This window comes from Juglans microcarpa x Juglans regia, chromosome 1S (assembly GCF_004785595.1).
Source record: "Juglans microcarpa x Juglans regia isolate MS1-56 chromosome 1S, Jm3101_v1.0, whole genome shotgun sequence".
Taxonomy (NCBI): domain Eukaryota; kingdom Viridiplantae; phylum Streptophyta; class Magnoliopsida; order Fagales; family Juglandaceae; genus Juglans; species Juglans microcarpa x Juglans regia.
In genome coordinates, this window is record NC_054595.1 from 2,965,139 (window position 1) to 2,983,099 (window position 17,961).

General features: G+C 36.7%; 1 protein-coding gene and 1 pseudogene across 1 annotated transcript; both read left to right on the forward strand.

Annotated features, from left to right (window-relative positions):
* The first annotated feature begins 220 nt into the window (after window positions 1-220).
* Window positions 221-7,892, forward strand: LOC121246083 (auxilin-like protein 1). Its single transcript, XM_041144077.1, has 7 exons — window positions 221-760; window positions 1,589-5,133; window positions 5,267-5,364; window positions 5,451-5,516; window positions 5,604-5,693; window positions 6,436-6,612; window positions 7,575-7,892. Exons 1-7 carry the CDS (start codon window positions 363-365, stop codon window positions 7,608-7,610), a joined length of 4,410 nt encoding a protein of 1,469 aa, XP_041000011.1. The 5' UTR covers window positions 221-362; the 3' UTR covers window positions 7,611-7,892.
* A 3,108-nt stretch (window positions 7,893-11,000) lies between these two features.
* LOC121246088 lies at window positions 11,001-16,299 on the forward strand (annotated as a pseudogene).
* Window positions 16,300-17,961: the final 1,662 nt, after the last annotated feature.

A 17,961-nucleotide genomic window follows, 5' to 3' on the forward strand; every position in this document is an offset into this window, starting at 1 on the left:
ATAATATTTTTATTTTTTTTATTTATTAAATATATAGTGTATGAATGATAAATAGAATAAATTAATTAATTTAAAGAGAATAAAAAAAATGTGATAATGATTATAAAGATGATGAAAACTTTAATTTAAAATTGGAAAATGGAAAAGGCCTGACAGCAAGCATCTTCCAAACCGTTATTTAATACATAAAAGAAGCCCTTTTTCGTCATTTAAACACTTTTCCTTTTCCAATTTTCATTTCCTGTCCGTCTCTCTCTTTCGTCGTCCGACCCATGACTTCTGCGCTCTCTGCACCAGAGACAGAGGCAGAGAGTGTGTGAGCGGGGGAAGGAGAGAGGAAAGCCCTAGAAACCTCCGTTTTCATGGAGAAGCTCTCGCATTCTCGGAAACCAAACAGGGCCACCGCCTCCGTTACACTTTCCAAGAACGCCGGTGGCAATGGCGGTCTCGGAGCCAAGGCTTTGTTCGAAGATGTTTACGGTGGGCCACCCAAGTTCGGCGTCTCGACCCTGTCTCCGCGTGTCGAGGACTACAGCGAGATTTTCGAGAACTTCCACGCGTCACGCGCCTCCTCCATTCCGGTGCTGGATCTTCCGGTGGTTGACGAGTCCGAGGTTTTCTTTGATGTACGGAGCTGCAGCTTCGACTACTCCGAGGTCTTCGGGGGTTTCGAAGGCATAGATTGCGCGGTCCCGTACGAGGAGTTGCTGTTTGACCAGTCCAAAGGTGGGAAACAAGATTTCTCTGACGACGAAGCTTGGTATGTATGATCACGTTCTAAGTTCTCAGCTTTTAGTTATTTTGTTTAGTAAATTTTGAAAATGAATTCGTTAAATAATGTAAAAAAAGTTTTTGTCTTGTCTGGTTTTCCTCATTTATGTTTCGGATATAACGGTCACTGTGAGCATTCTTTCAGTTTCTTGAGTATATTGGGTGGCGTATACCGTGCGCTTAGGTTTGTGGGTTTTAATATAATGTGAGAGACTAGCCTAATAGAGTGTTGGGTAGTATTGATCTGGTTGTTTTCTATAGACTTCTATTTGAGAGAAGTTCTGGCTTTCCTATTTGTAAAATGTACGAATGATGATGTGAGTGACCCTGGGCAAAGAAGTGTTGAGGACTTGGACGACTGACTTTTCTGTAGGGAATCTTGGGTGTTTTGGCTGAAGTCGGGGTTTTTGTTGGATTGAGGTGTTATTTTCTTCAAACTTGTGTGGGTATTCCGAGCGTCGTAAGCTTAACTAGTAAAGTGAATCGAAGGCGTATAGCAGATCAGGCGTAAATGCTTGCTGTGTTTGATTTTTTTTTTTTTTTCCAGCAGTATCTCTACCAAAAAAATGAGAAGTGTGCTTGGGTCCATTCTCATGTGTGAACATACGGGCAAATGCTTTTGTGTATTGGTCTCAAGACTAGTTCACAACGTCTATGAGTTTGATGCTTTTATTGCAGCTGGATACTATTTGTTCTGTGTAGACTGTTTATGTTCTGCATTCTTAATCATTTATTTTGTTCCTTTTACTGTATCAATAATTTAATGGTGGCATATATATATATATATATATATATTTTGGTGTTTCCTCATTCATAGGACTCCGGCAGGAAGTGAATCTCTTTCAGATGATTCAGAGCACGCTGAAAGGAACCATTTCTTGTCCAATGGGGATTTTTACCAGTCATTTGATGATAATGTGGAGTTCAACATGTTGTATCATAAGGCTAATCAAACAAGCGACAAAGATATGTGCAGTGGAACAACACACATATCTGAGCTACATGCTGTTCCTGGATTCACTTTTGTATTTGACGAAAGTGCTCCCTTGCAAAAGACAGAAGATGAGAATCCATTCTCGCAGGTCACCGGTGATGATAACCTCAGTACGGATTCTACTGGGGGAATGATGAAGGGAAAGCATCTGAAGAAAACCATGTCTCACCCCCTTAATGGTGCTGCTGGCAGAGAGACATTTGGAAATGATGTTAAGCCTCAAAAAGCATATACAAGAAGTGGTTCTCTTCCTAATGAGATGTTTGTAACTGTATCTGATATCAGCCTTAGAACTCAGCCCTCTCAATTACCTCCACCCTCTCGACCACCACCTTTTGCAGATGTCAAGAAGGATGGTTCTGGTAGGTTGACCTCAAATGGTAAATGTATTGTTTCTGAAGGGTCTGAAGGTGATAGTTCACCACCTTTCTTTGATGTGGAGGTTGATGCGAGTTCATCTGCTGCAGCATCAGCTGCTGCCATGAAGGAAGTAATGAAGAAGGCTCAAGCAAAACTCAGAACTGCAAAAGAATTTATGGATAGGAAGGAAGGATTTCAAAGCAGTGCAAAAATGGGTCCAAAGAATCATATAACTCATAGGGAAGTGAAGGCGAGTAAGATTGTTGATGAATATGATAGTTTGAGAGACAATTGTGTGCAGAAAGCTTATGAAAAAGAAGACATTGAAATGGAATTTTCAGACAGAGAGGAAACACAAAAGGTTCCAAATATAGCCCAGGAGATCCCATATTCAGTGGAAGAAGAGAAACTTCTAAATATTGCTAAAAACTGTGCAGAGAAAAAGCATGGCAAGGAGTACTGGTCATCTCTAGGTTCTGAGAAAATAGAGGGAGGTAGCGAATGGAAAGAAGCATCACATTTTTATGAATTGGTGAGACCAGATAAGACTGGTAAGGCTCTTGAGAGCCACGTACATATTTCAGTCAATAATGCTAAAATTGATGAGCGAGGGATGAAGGAGAAAAATGTAGCCGTGGAAGTTTTTGAGGTGCAAGAAGAAGAGAATAAGAAAGTGAAATCAGCTAGAGGAAAACCTGAGCTGCAGTATCAGAAGAAATCTAAAATGGAAAATGAGGTTTGTGAAGGAGAGGAAAAATCTGAAGAGGAGTTCTCATATGAAATGTTAATAGTAAATGGGAGATCAGAAGCAGCAAAAGAGGCACACGGACTAAAAGATCATGAGAAGGTAAAAGTGGCTCAGATGGTTTTTAAGCAGGTAGAGAATGAGAAGGTTAGAATAGACCAAAACATTATAGAAACCGAAAAGAAATCAACTGCAGCTGGTGTATTAGAAAACTGCAGCAACCTGGTTGAGGTCCAGAAGAAAGAATATAAACTTGAAGTTGAGCAGGCCAAGAAGTGCAAGGAGAATGAACAGAAACTGAAAGATGGTAATAAAAAAATGGAACATCAGGAAAGAATCAGGGAGTCATGCGAAAGGGAAGACAATGAAAAGAGAAATAATGAGTTTCTTAAACAGGACCAAAATGAGAGAGGGCTTAAAGAGCCTCTTGAACGAGCAGAAGATGAGAAAAAACTCAAGAAAGCTCATGGGCGCAAAAAAAGTGAAAAGAGACTAAAACAGGAGGCTAATGAGAGGTATGAAAATGGGAAAAAAGAAGAAGAGGCCTGCAAAACACAGGAAGATGAAAATATATTAAAAGAGGCTCTTGAGCAGGAGGAGAGAGCAAAGCGACTACTGACTGTTCTTGAGCAGGAAGAGGATGAGAACAGACTAAAAGAGGGTCTTGAGCAGCAAGAGAGTGATGAGAAACGAAATGAATTTGACAGAGGAGAAGAAAACGAGAAGACATTAGAAGAGGCTCTGCAGTGGGAAATAAATGAGAAGAACCAACCTGAGTCTTATGGAAGAACAGAAAATGAAAAGATTCCCGAAGATGCTTGTACCAAAGAAGAGGAAAAGAGTCTATATGGAGCTTCTGGGCAAGATGATAACAGCGAAAAACTGAAAGGTTCTCAGGAAGGATGTGACTGTGGTAGGAAATCCAAAGAAGGATTTGAGTTCGAAGAAATTGAGAAGGAATCAACAGAGGCTAGTATTTTGGAAGAGAGTGAGAACAGGATAAAAAGTTCTGTTGGGAAAGAAGAACTGAAGGGGCTAAACGATGTGCATGAGCAATCAAAGAAGGATGAAAATGGGAAGACACTGAAACTGGTTAAAGGAACCTGTGTGCTCAAGGACGTGGAGGATCTTGTGATATCTGATGGGGCATGGAAGCTGGAGGATAGAGAAAACCTTGAAGCACCTAAGTTAGCCTGCAAAAATCATAAAAACAGCGGAAAGCTGGAAGAAACTCAAGAGGCCCATTCTCATGAAGGAAAGGGAAAGACAGAATTCGGGCCCAATGGTAAAGGAAAGGACTTGGAAGCAGCTGAAATTGCAGATGTACTGGTTGGTGAAAAACTCAAAGCATCTGATGTTGCTCAAGGAGACTTAGGACTCGAAGAGAACCGATTTAGGATGGAAGATGCTAGAAAGTCGCTTCCTTTAGACAACAATGTGAAGAAGGCAGGTGAACCTGGCTTTGGTGCTAGACAGACTCACGTATATACGAGTCTCTCACAGGTGGACTCTGATCCCATATATCAAGATAGGAAATTTTCTCATGGATTGGGAGAGAGAGCAGATAACTTCAAACAGGCCCAGGCTGTTCTAAACCAGGAGGAAAGCAAGGACAGATTCATGTCAATTTATGTGAGGAAAGAATGGGTTGAAAATGGAAAGAAAATAGAAGCTGCTTTGCCAGTTATGTTGGATGCAAAAGGAAACATCCAGAAAACAGCTCCACATGTTAATGCAAAACAGACTACAACAAGGAAAGAGAAGAACTTTAGTCAGACCTCAACATCAGAAGACAAAGAAATGGAGAGGGTGAAGAGAGAAACAGAGCTGGAGATGGATCACCTTAGAAAGATGGAAGAAGAGAGGGAAAGGGAGAGGGAAAGAGAAAAGGATAGGATGGCTGTTGACAGAAAAGCACTTGAAGCTCGGGAAAGGGCGTATGCTGAAGCCCGTGAAAAGGCAGAAAGGGCTGCTGTGGAGAGAGCAATGGCCGAGGCTCGTGAAAGACTAGAGAAGGCATGTGCTGAGGCTCGGGAGAAGACGTTTTCCGAGAAGGCAACTATGGAAGCTAGGCTCAGAGCAGAACGTGCTGCAGTAGAGAGAGCAACTGCAGAGGCTCGAGAGCGTGCTGTGGAAAAAGCAATGGCTGAGAAGGCTGCTTTTGGGATGAGAGAGCGGGTAGAAAGATCGGTTTCTGATAAATTTATGAGTTCCTTCAGAAATAGTGAAATGAAACGGAGCTCTTCTTCCTCAGTTTATGGAGGTACCTGATCCTGGAGGCACCTGCTGTGGATCTCTGTTGCATTTAAAATGTTTTCTTTAACTTCTCATTTTCTTTCAATTTTCAACTGCCTTCTGCTCATTTTCTTCTAAACTCTTCTTTCTTTTTACAATAGCTGCCTATCCTAATGAACTATCTGAAGGAGTTGAAGGTGAATCACCTCAGAGGTGTAAAGCTAGATTGGAGAGGCATCGGCGTACCACTGAACGTGCTGTAGGATTCCCATCCTTTGGCGTAGCATATGAACCGTTATTCAATATCTAACAAATATAACACAAATTTTAATGCTGTTGTTTCAGGCAAAAGCTCTCGCAGAGAAAAATATGCGCGATCTCCTTGCTCAGAGAGAGCAAGCTGAGAGAAATGTAAAAATCTTTTTAGAAAGTGAAGAAAATTTAAAAATCTCAAACTGTCTTGGTAGTTTTGGTTGATAGTTTTGTTTCTGTTTGCAGAGATTGGCAGAAACTTTGGATGCTGATGTCAGGAGGTGGTCAAATGGGAAAGAAGGGAATCTGCGTGCATTGCTTTCAACCTTGCAATATGTACGTCTTCTTATCCTACAATATGTATTGGGGTCACCCTTCAATATGCTTGTCTCCTGTTTTCTTCAAGTGGTGTTACATTATACAAAGCATCCGATAACATTGAAGTGTTCTCTGCTGTCACGTGATGAGAAAAATGTAGCTTAGAAAAAAGACTAAAATATGATTGAAATATGTATGGTTTTGTGTGTTGAATGTGATTAGGGGAGGGTAACGATTTGAATTACTGCTGATTGTGTGAACTTTGAACTAGTTTCTGTTAATTTCTTTCCTGTTAATATATCATGTAGGTAGCATGATGCTGGAGCTCCAATCAATCCAATACACATTTAACTTCTATTTCTTTGAATTTGAATTTGTGGTGCTTGGTAGTCTGCTACAACTATATCAAACTGCTCCTAAACTTTGGCGTGTATGATGTTTTACACCTTTCCAGGGTAACTTTGGTACCATTCTTGGAGGTGTATGTAAATGTACACATCCATGGCGGTTTTTAAGAGCTTCATAAAAAAGGAAAAGGGACTTTATACTATTAATAATCTGACATTGACTGCAGAACATTTTTCTTTGTTGATCTTCTCATGCTTCCGTTTGCGCCATATGATCAACATAGTCAGAAATAAAGAATTGAGATGCTTAAAGTTGGTTTGCAAATGAATAACCAATGATTGAACCTCTCTTCTGTTCTTCCAAACTCAAGCTCTAGTGGTGGTTAGTGTAATTATTTCCTCTCCATTGGCAGATCCTTGGGCCTGACAGTGGCTGGCAGCCAATCCCTTTGACAGAAGTCATAACTGCTGCTGCTGTAAAGAAAGCTTACAGGAAAGCCACTCTTTGTGTTCATCCTGATAAACTACAACAGCGGGGAGCAAGCATTCAGCAGAAGTACATCTGTGAAAAGGTCTTTGATCTTCTAAAGGTGTGTTCTGGGTGTGCTATCTCTTTCACGAGTTTCAAGTTATTATCATGTCTCTACTTCTCTTCTATTTGTGCTTAAGTAGTGATGGGATTCATCCTAATATGAAGGTATTATATTTAGTGAAAGTTTTAAGTTTTCTTTAAATACTCTGCTGTGCACCTGACACGAGGTAGCATTGGAATTTAGGGGCTTGCTGAAGCAAATAGCGGGTGGAAAATTCCATCCATCTGATACTCCCCTCCTCTCCTTGTCTTTTACCTTTTTTGTCTTTATATATTTCTAACACCCTTTAGGAGGGAAGAAATCTCGACTAAGCCTTCCTCAGTACACATCTATAAGCATTCTACCAAACAAATTATATTGGGTTTACTATAATCCCTGTGGTTTGGTTAATGGACAGATTGATCCCTAAATTTTAAATTTGAAGTTTTTGCATAATTTGGTTTCAAGTTTGATCAAACCAGTCCCTCTATCAATCTTCCATTTGTAAACCGTTATAAATGCTAACATAGTCTGCTACATAACTTAAAAAAAAATAGTATGCCACTTGGTATTTCGTGTGTCAGAAAGAGTTAAAATTTGAAAAAAAAAAGGACTAAAAAATAGTATAAAAAACCTAGTGCATTTCAAAATCCGATATTTTTAAAACACAAAAATAAGAAAAAAAAAAAAAAAACTGAATATATAAAAAGATTATGAAAGGTAATTGTCATGATGTCTTCTTATATCTTATTTGAGTCTTTCCTTCCGTGGCTTCCCTGTCTGAAAGGTAGTTATCATGGTGTCTTCTTATACCTGAGGATCTAGTTGCATCTCCAGTTGGTATGATTAAAATACAAGTATTTTGTTGCAATTTGCACTGCCCCTTTCTTTGTTTTTTCGTGTTTTGACAGAGCATTGTAGTGAAATAAAGTGGAAAGCCTTGCTTGGTAACCAGATCTTTCTGTTTTGTTAATCTCTAGGAAGCCTGGAACAAATTCAACTCAGAGGAGCGGTAGCCCAGACATCAGAATTGTATGATGAAATCGCTTGGCGTCACGCTTCACATTTTGTAGTTTTATACCACAAGTGTACATCTGTATGTCAATCAGATAATTATTGTTGTCTATGTGGACTTTGAATGTAAGCTTAAGCTCATAAGTTTATGATTAAGAAGAAAATATAGGTATGATCCGATGTCCTCAGTCCTCTACCCCCCACCTCAACTGCAGGGTATAACCCCTGGATGTTGAAATGGAGTTTCTTTTTAGTGACTCCAGCTCAATCAGTTTTAAGTGACTCTTCCCACTGTGACAATCAAGTTTTCTTCTTCTTGTACCAGCCGTGACACCAAGCTGCCGCTAAAAAAAATGATGTGTCAAGCTACCCTTTTCTTCCCCTCGTGTCAAGAAATCATTTTATCCGACCAAATTTCTAGTCCATTGTCCGTCCATTTAGGTTTTGTATCTTTGTTAGGCAATATATATATATACTAGTAAGGAGGCTACGTCAAGGCCCGTATGCTCCTTGTACGTGGCGTCCGGTTGGTGGAAAAAAAAAAATCTATACAAAAATAAAATCTCTTTGAAAAATCATATAATAGTAACAATTCATTAATTAAATAAAAGCTCTCTAAAAGCAGATTCTGAACGTCTAATTAAAAACACCATTATTTATATAAATGGGTTAACATACAAAATCACCATTCAATTGACAAGCTCGTGAGAATTGCATATCTAAAATCACCATGTTTATAAACACAATTTGTTACATAAATATTGTCAAGTTTATAAGCAAAAAAATAAAAAATAAAAAATTAATGCATGTTGAAGTTACAATCAAATATAATTGTCCAATATAAACATGGCTACATGCGTATAATGTCGTACGATATGTAAAAATTAAAAGTCGTCGAATCCAAATTTGTTTGTTCAAAAAAAGAGTTATGGAAATAAGATTAGTGAGTCGTGTAATATAGGTTGGATTAATAAACTGATTGATGCTGCAAATGACGATCTACAGGACAAAAATGATAAAAACATAAATAAGATATAAATCAGATAGTAATGCAATATGAAACGAATAATTTGATTTCACTCATCAATTACGTGCATACTAGCTAGTTAGCTTCATGATTTGATCGTCACCACATGATATACATAATTATATGCTAGCTAGCTAGTTGTTTCTAATTTAATTTGGACTCTTCTTCATAAATATATACATGATAACACCTTGCGTTATTCTTAATAAGACATACTATTCACTGGCTGCAATTTTTCCAAAAAAAAAAGTGGCTCTACAGCCACTGCTACTTTGTTGAGGGCTCCCGCTAGCATATTTCATGTGTTTTTTTTTAACATTTTTCAATATATTTTTTTTAAAAAAATAGACAACATCATTAAAAAATATTTCTTTAATTACCAAATAAAAATAAATATAAAAAACAAATTTCCAGCGAGAGCCAGCAGAAAGACTAACGTTTTCTAAAAACAATTGTGCCTGTTTAGAATATATATACGTATAAGCTTATGTGACTATGTCATACTGCACGCACACCAACCCATCTAAAAAAGTGAGGTCAGTTTTGTCAATAAAAGAGTTCAAAACCTTTAGAAGATACCATACAACAAAGGATTTTTAACTATAATCTTTGTAATTATAATAAGCTATTTATGTATTTTTCTATAAAATTGAAGACCTAAAAGGGCACAATTGTTATAATAATCAATTACATAGGGGTATATGCGGAATAAAAAGTGTCAAATAAAAATACTATTCATTATTGTTCATACGAGGATAGACGCTTTTAATATATGAAAGAAATCTCTACATGTTTAATATTGCAAGATATACATATTCAAATAAAGAGTATTACTACAACCATAAAAAAATTACACAAAAGTAATCTCACAAATTAACATAATTTCATTTAGTTTGTTAGATCTACTTTACAATATAAATAACTTTACAATTTGACGAATCATATCATACCACATCAGTTTATAGGATTACTTTTATGTAATTTATTTATGGTTAGAGTATTTCCTTTCAAATAAATAACAAACTTTTTATTTTCTTTCTTCCCATATTGTCTTCCTTATTTTTTTCTTTTCGCATATTGTCTTCCTTATTTACCAACATAGTCTTCGAAGCTTTCTCATGGAAGACCGTAGAGATAACTCCCTTTTGTCTTTGATTCATGTATCGCATTTCTTAAAAACGCCTTACTAAAATAGTTCGTATTACACTGATTCTCCGAGTGATGGGCCTGATGGCCATTTGCAATTTTCCAACTGTTTTTGTTTTGACCAACATTGACATGTTTTTTTTGGTTGGTCAAACATGATGACTTTGAAGAGAATACAATTAAGATGTCACGTCGTTTTGGACTTTTCATAGGAAAGCTTCAAAATCATTAAAAAGGTAGTATTTGTGTTTGAAAATGACTTGTCAACTAACAAAATCACTCCCAAGTTTTCATGTTAATGTAACTGTACGGCAGGAGTTGACATTCAAGCGTGGTTAGCTGGTGGACAAAGCAATGGCACTTGAACACGTGGAACGTATGATCGATCACAACTATCATAACAGCAACATTTACCTGTCGTAACAACCTTAAAAACATAATGTTGTGGCTATTAAACTTGAGTAACGTTAAATATAATTATAGAATGTGTAAGAATTGTATAGTCATTTTGAAAAAGAATGAAATTTATTATTTAAAAAATAATTTTTTTTATATAGATCCTGTATTTATTTATTTTTTTTAAAATGATTATATGACGCTTACGCACTCACGATTGCAACTATCATTTTTTATTAAATTTTATATTTTTCGAGAGATCTCTACTTTCATGATGATCTCTCTATCAAACTTGGTATTCCAAAATTGGCTAAAGATTTTTTTTTAATTTTTAAATTAATTATCTTTTACAATTTAAAGAGATAATCATAATATTAAGTAATTTGCATTATGGATTTCAATATTAAATATAATAGAACTTAAATATTGTATCTATAAAATTTTAAATTAAAAAACAATATTCGGAGAAAAAAAACCAAAATTTACTTCCTCGTTAGTTTGGTTGTCTGAAAAGCAAGGCATTGCCCATTTGGTAAAAGGAGAAAAAAAAAAAGAAAAAAGAGAAATAATTATCCTCAAATTCAGCTAGAAAAATAATAGAGAAATTCTATGCATAAGTCGTTATTTATTTTCACATTTTATATTTATAATTTTTTTTATAAAGTATGTGAATATCTTTTATAAAGTGTAAGGTGTATAATAATAAATAGTAACTGATAAAATTATAAAGTAAATGTTCTTATGCCTCAAACAGGAAATGTCGATGTCGTCCTCGGTTTGAATGGTGCGTTCCCCACCAAGTCCTAAAGGTCATTCTAGACTCTTGACACGCATTGGGGGCATTGCCTTTGTCCTCCAATCTTTCCTCAAAAGGGTGTGGGGGAATGAGTCGCGTGAACGAGAGGGGCCTGGTTTTATGCCGCCTCCCCTCCTCTCGCCACCCTCCTTAATCACCTCCACTTTCGCTTCTTCTGCCTCTTCTTCTCTCCCTTCTCGCGCTCTGGCTTTTCGCTTCCCTGCCATTTCCTCCGCGCAGTTTCCTTCAATTTCCCAGGTAATCTTTACATTTCTACGCATTCAATACATTCTGTGATTCTTTTTTGCTTTCTTAACTTGTGAGATCTTTTTTTTTTTTTTTTTAAATTGTGTATTATGGTTTCTGTTTGGGTACGGAGGGAGGTGATGCGAGGCCGCGAGGGTTTATGCTGTTTTGGGTTGTCCGGACATCTGGGAGGAATAGCCATATTTAGCCCGACTTTCCTGGAAGTTGCGTTTTTTTTTTTTTTTTTTCCTTCAAACCTTTCCTAGGAAATTAAACTAACGTTTAGGGCTCTTCTGAGATGATTTCCTTTCGGGATGCGGTGTTTGAATGTGACAGTTCAGTTTGTTGTTTAGCCGTTATATCGAAGTTATTGATACATGTTTGTCTGCGTAGGTTATGGATTTTGTGAGTTGGGTATTGAAGATTTTGGGGCTTAGGGTTTTAATTTCTCTCTCCTGCTCTTACATGGAGTACCATAACCCTCTGTTAATTTTAATTTCTGAACAAGGCAGGATATGATTGTTTGTCTAGTTTTGTGGCTTGCATCCTATTTAGATATTAAGAATGCTTTGCTGGTAAAATATCACCGAATTTGATTTTTAAATCCTCATTTCTGCGTTATCCTCTTATTTCTACCGCTGGAGTAATTAATGGCTAAGTTATATAGAGGTTTTAGCTTTATCCTATGACTTATACTTGTATCATTAGCCTTCTTTAAAATTCAGTTTGGTGTGAATTTTTGCTCTCTGTCTGTCTTTCTGCCTCTCTGTCTGTCTGTCTCTCTCTTTCTCTCTCTCTCTCTCTCACACACACACACACACAACACACACACACATATTAACTGAATTATATGTTGTGCAATTTTTCATGTGCTATAGGTTTTGGAATTTATGTTATAAGAAATTATTTGGATTTAGTGTATCAGTAGATATGTTGCTCATATCCTGAGTACTATAATCCTGTTTGGTATCTGACAAATGGAAATTTTTCTGAAACCCTGAGCACCATAATCCTGTTTGGTATCTGACAAATGGAAATTCTTCTAAAACCCGGAGTACCATAATCCTGTTTGGTATCTGATGGATGAAAATGTATTAGAAACATCCAATGTTTGATTTTCCCATTTCTAGAACCTGATAAAAGGAAATCCCAAGTTTACATCCTTTGCTCAATCACCATTACAATTAATTGGCTCTGGCGGGTCGAAAATTCCATATTTTTTTTAGAAAGAAAAATCTTTCACAATTTATGTTCTCTTCTTATCTCCTCCTTTCTACTAAGTGTTAGGTTCCCCCTTTTCATTGATGTGCATCTTCTTTTAAGTTTATTTGACTGTTTGATGATGCAGAATCATGCCGACATTTACTGCTATAGCTTTAGATCGGTTACTAGAACCTGGAACTTCAAGATCTGTCGACAAGTCTGTTCCTAATTCAAAGCCTCCTAATTCAAGAACTATTCCCAATTCAAATCTGGAGAGGAGAAATAGCACGCCTGCCACCGAAAGGAGAGTTAAGCGTCCTCAGATAACGCCAGCACTTTATGCTACTCCTAAGGCTACCCCGCTTCCTGGTTCGCCCACTTCATTCACGACTTCCCCATACATCATCAACCACAAACGACGTGGGCCACGTCTTGTGAAGAGCTTTTCCGAGGATGATGTATCCTCTCGCCAAAAAACTAATGAAAAGGTTGATGGGAATTTGGCAAATGTAGAAACAGATGTTGTCCATTCAGCAGATGATATTGCTGTTACTTTCACTACTCCTGGTGCCAATGAGGAGCATGTGAATGGTGGCCATGACTGTCAAGTTGGGAGTCGCAAAAGTGAATTTGGGTGCAGTAATGGGGAATATGGGAGCAGTAATGTGGAACATAAGAGTAGTTCTGTGGAACTTGGAAGCAGTGGTGAAACTAATGGTGTGGCCAGGGAAGATGATTTGTTGAAGCTTGAAAGAGATGAAGAGTCTGATAGTTTCTTTGATCCACAGGAATCTCTCAGCATTACCAGCAACACAGATGGGGAGGATAATTCTGGGCTGAACGATGTATGAAACCTAACACGCAAATGGGGGAGTTTTTTGACGCTTGGGAAGGTAATTGTTTTATTTATTTGTTTATTCACTCTGTCAAGTTGGTCTTTTATTTCTGCCTTTTGTGCTTATCGATAGAGATTTATTACTTATAATAAAAAAGTTGGTCTTGTATTTGATTTTGAGATGTCCGAAAGTATTATACTGTTTGGAAATTTCTTCATTGTCTTTACTTATCCTTTACTTTTTTGAAACACATTTGTTATTTGCTTCATTTGAGTTCTAATGGAGGAGATAATTTTAGAAACTTTTGACTTTCTATCTTTTACTGATAAAAAAAAAAGAAACTTTTGACTTTCTACTTCAAAGGCTATAATAATTGATGTTTCTTTAAATAGTTGGCTTTTCTAAATGGGACTACCCACATGAGATGGAGGGAATTGAATGACTTAGTGAAATGTTCCTCCTCTTTTGTCTTTATTTGTTAGGAACCGTCACAGTGTGATTAGAATTTTCAAGTTTGTGAAAGATAGGTTTAGTGTATCAAATTACTTATAAAAAAGGTTTAGCATATCAGATTTAGAAACGTATCAGCTGAGGAACTTCAGTACAACATTTCTTTTGATATTGTAAGGTTACAAAAATTACAGCAGATTGGCAGGTGTTTGGTAAATGTTGCATATTTATGGGAACCGACCACTATTATCGTTGTAGCTAGGAACATTCCAGTTCTTCCAAAGATGTGTTGTGTTAAAATTTTTTTCCAGTAATTTAACTACAAAATTCTGGACTTTTACTTTTACCGCTTATTTCAGAAAGTTTAGTACATAGAATAAGCTACCCTGTTTTCCATGTTCTCTCATCTGGTCATAGAATATGATTGCTTAAAGATTGTAATAATTGGACATTTCTATTCGTGAAAGTAACTGTTGTACGTCTGCAAAGACATTGATGAGTGTATTTGTAATGGAAAAAAGTATGTCGGTATTGACTATCTTCATTGGTTTTGTTACTTCCTACAGAATTATCCTCCGAGGGTGGGCCGCAGGGTTCTCTTTGCAATGTTGATGCTGAATTGCGTGAAATGAGATTGAGTCTATTGATGGAAATAGAGAAGCGGAAGCAATCAGAAGAAGCCCTGAAATACGTACAAAGCGAGTGGCAGAGGCTAAGGCAACAGTTATCTGTTGTGGGACTGACACTCCCTGCCTATCCCTCTGTTTTAGCAGAGGGTGAGCAGCTGGATTTTGGTCCTGAAGAAGAGTTGCTTCAAGAGGTACATGTTGCTAGGTTTGTTTCGGAATCTATTGGAAAGGGTGTCGCTATGGCTGAGGCAGAGATGGAGATGGAAGCTCTGATCGAGTCAAAGAACTTTGAGATTGCTCGATTACATGACAGACTCCATTTCTATGAGGTTGTGAATCGGGAAATGTATCAGAGGAACCAAGATGCTTTAGGTCAGATTTTGATGTGCTTTATATTATAGTCTTTTGGTCAATTATCTTACCAAGATTAAAGAGACATAATTATTTGTTTGGCTATTTATTTTGAGGATGAAAACCGGGGGGGGGGGGGGGGGGGGGGGGGGGGGGGGGGGGGGGGGGGGGGGGGGGGGGGGGTACTTTTAGGCCTGGTTTGGATAGAGAGATGTTTTCATCTCATCCCATCTTATCTCAATATCTAAACACTACAAATACAAATACTTTTCAATTTCAAATCTTCAACTTTTTCATCTAATCATTTACCTAAGTATTACAACTTTTCTAAGCTTCCAAACAAAATACAAAAAATAATTCAACTTTTTTACATCCCAAAACAAAGATAATATTAAAAAATTATATTCTAACAATATTTTAATTTTATAATATTTTTATTCAACTTTTTCTCTCCTTTCTCAAAATCCCATAAAACATTTATTTCTAACTCATCTCATCTCAACTCAAATATCTTACTACTGTTCACAAACCATCTCAATCCTTATCTCAACTCACTATCTAAACTAGGCGGTCATGTATAGTTTGTTATTTTGATATTACTCCACCTAGTTTGTCTCACAATCCTGTTCTCTTGCAATAGGATATGATCTTTCCATGTAAAAACAAAATCCTGCACAATGTTTATGCTTATTTGCTAGGTTTAGCCCTCCATAATTGTATGCTTGTTAGGGGAAAGTTGTGTAGGTTTTGTTCTGTCTGTGCTGTTTGGATTGAGATCTAAGTGCTGGTGACCCTTTGGACATTCTTGCCCAAATATGCAGGATCAGTGTGTGGCAACAGTTGGATCTGAACATGGAATTGCCCAATCATCATATTCTGTTTTAAGAAGTTTTAGAAACCCATGAATATACTTTTAAAAAGTCCTAGAAGCTTCTGTTCCTAACATTTGAATAATTTGCTATGTGATAGTACTGTCACTTCATCAATAATGATAGGTCCTGTTGGATGTGGTTACCAATATATGCTCTTCTAACTTTGGCAACTTCCCATTTTGTAGAGGTGGCACGGCATGAAAGGCATGTGAGGAAAAGAAGGCAGAAGTGGGTTTGGGGTTCAATAGCTGCTGCGATTACACTTGGCACTGCAGCCTTAGCATGGTCTTACCTTCCAACAGGAAGAGGATCGTCTTCTACCCATCACTTTCAGAATCCTGAGGGTGATGATGTAGCTGATTAACGGGTGGTCGATGAATACTAGTAACCATGATACCATACCATGTCATGGGGAAAAAAAAAACATAAAATAAAAGATCACACAATACGCCTTGTGGGTACAGTATTTTGCTTTTATTAGTTGATTTTCCCGCAATCAGAGGTTGTATAGTTCCTCGAAGTTGATATACGTTTACCTTCACTGCCAATGTGATAGATCATGAAATGTACGAGCTGATCTGACTATTAAAATCATTGTTTCTAGTACCTGTCGGGTGATTTCATTGTTTTGACTAAAGCAGAGGGGGAATTGGGTAGTTCCCTTTGGTATATTTGTATGCAACTCTGCACAACCTGAGGATAATTTTGAAGTTTAGATAACAGAAGAGGGTTTCGAATCCGTAGTTTGATTTATTTCCATCTGATTTCGACATTTCTGAAATTCCAATTTTGGTGGCTTCTCTTGGTTGCTGAAGCCTGAAACATCATTGCTGCTTACCCATACAAGGGAAAATAAAATTACGGAAATGAAATGTTCACTGGCAAGAATTCACGGGGATTTTGAGATTTTTTACTGCTACTGTTTATCAATGAGTTTTTGAATGGTGTTGTGAACAGTAAAAAAATCTCATCATCGCCTTAAAATGCCGATGACTTCTTTCCAGTTGCCCGTGAGACTATTATCATTGCTCGAAAAAATATATTGCTTGTGGGGCATTATTTTAGTGGAAAATGATACACGCACAATTATTTTTTATAATTTTTATATAATTATGTATTAAATAAGGAATATTCTTATAAAATAATTTATAAAAATAACATCACTTTACATAAACATTCACAATTTAACACATGGTTGTATAAAAATTATAAAAAAGAATTGTATGTTTGGTTGTTAAATCTAATTCAATTTATCTCAAATCAATCATTGATGAAATTTATTTATTTTTTTAATTTTTCATAAAAAAAGTTAGATCCATCTCAACATACTTCATACAATTCAATCTAAAAAGTTAAAACTCATCTTAATCCAAAAAAGTTAAATTCATATCAATGGAATCTATAAAATATTACTATCTACAACTTAACTCATCTCAACATCCAAACGCGTAGGAAAAATATATTATTACTCTTTCAAAGCAGTCGCTGAGAAGCTTCTAGCAGCAATTTTTTTTAAGGAAATGATACGATTGTCTTAATTATAAAATAGCAGTCCCTCTTCTAGACAGCTAAGCCATTCTTAGACTCTCAACAACAACAAATGAAAAGCTGACACGTCAACAATTTTAATCTAAATCCCATGAGCCACATTATATGATAGCAAAATCAAATCCACTGTAAAATTTCTTTCAAAGGCTTAAACCACTCTCGAGTCCCCACTACCCACATCGCCGCAACCCGTTTTGCACTCCACACCGCCCACCTCCCCAGCCCGTCTCATCCCGTTGCACCCTTTAGCCCATTGCAGCCCGTCGCACATGGTTTGCATTTTCATATCCTATTAAATTTTATTTTGACTTCCTATATTTCAGCCCGTTAGTGCATGCATTGTTATGTTCAATGCATTAATAGGATTGAGATTGTGATTCCAATCATTTAGTGACTGTTTTAGCTTCAATGCTTTTTTTTACCTACAGATTATAAATAAAACCCAACGTAAGGGAGAAATTCTAATGTTGGTGAATGCTTTTTTTTTTCATGATCTGTCATTCTAATTTCAAATAATTGTTATGTTTTTATCTTGTTTTTACCTACAAATTATAAATAAATAAATAAAAACAATTTATTTCCCAACAACAACAAAAATCCCCTGATTGGAGTGAAACATTTGTCATTTACATTTATGTTAGTATCCAAGCGTTTCTTGTGTTGTAGTAGTGTTCAGGCAATGTTATCTGATGTTGATTGATTTAGCATTGTTTTATGTTGTAATGAAGGATTTCTGTCGAGTTCGGATAGTGATGAAGTTGAGATAATGATGAGTAAAAACTGTCTAAAAGTTGAAGATGATAGTATTGAGACTGAAATCAAAGTACATCAATGTGATATGAATGTAGAAGAT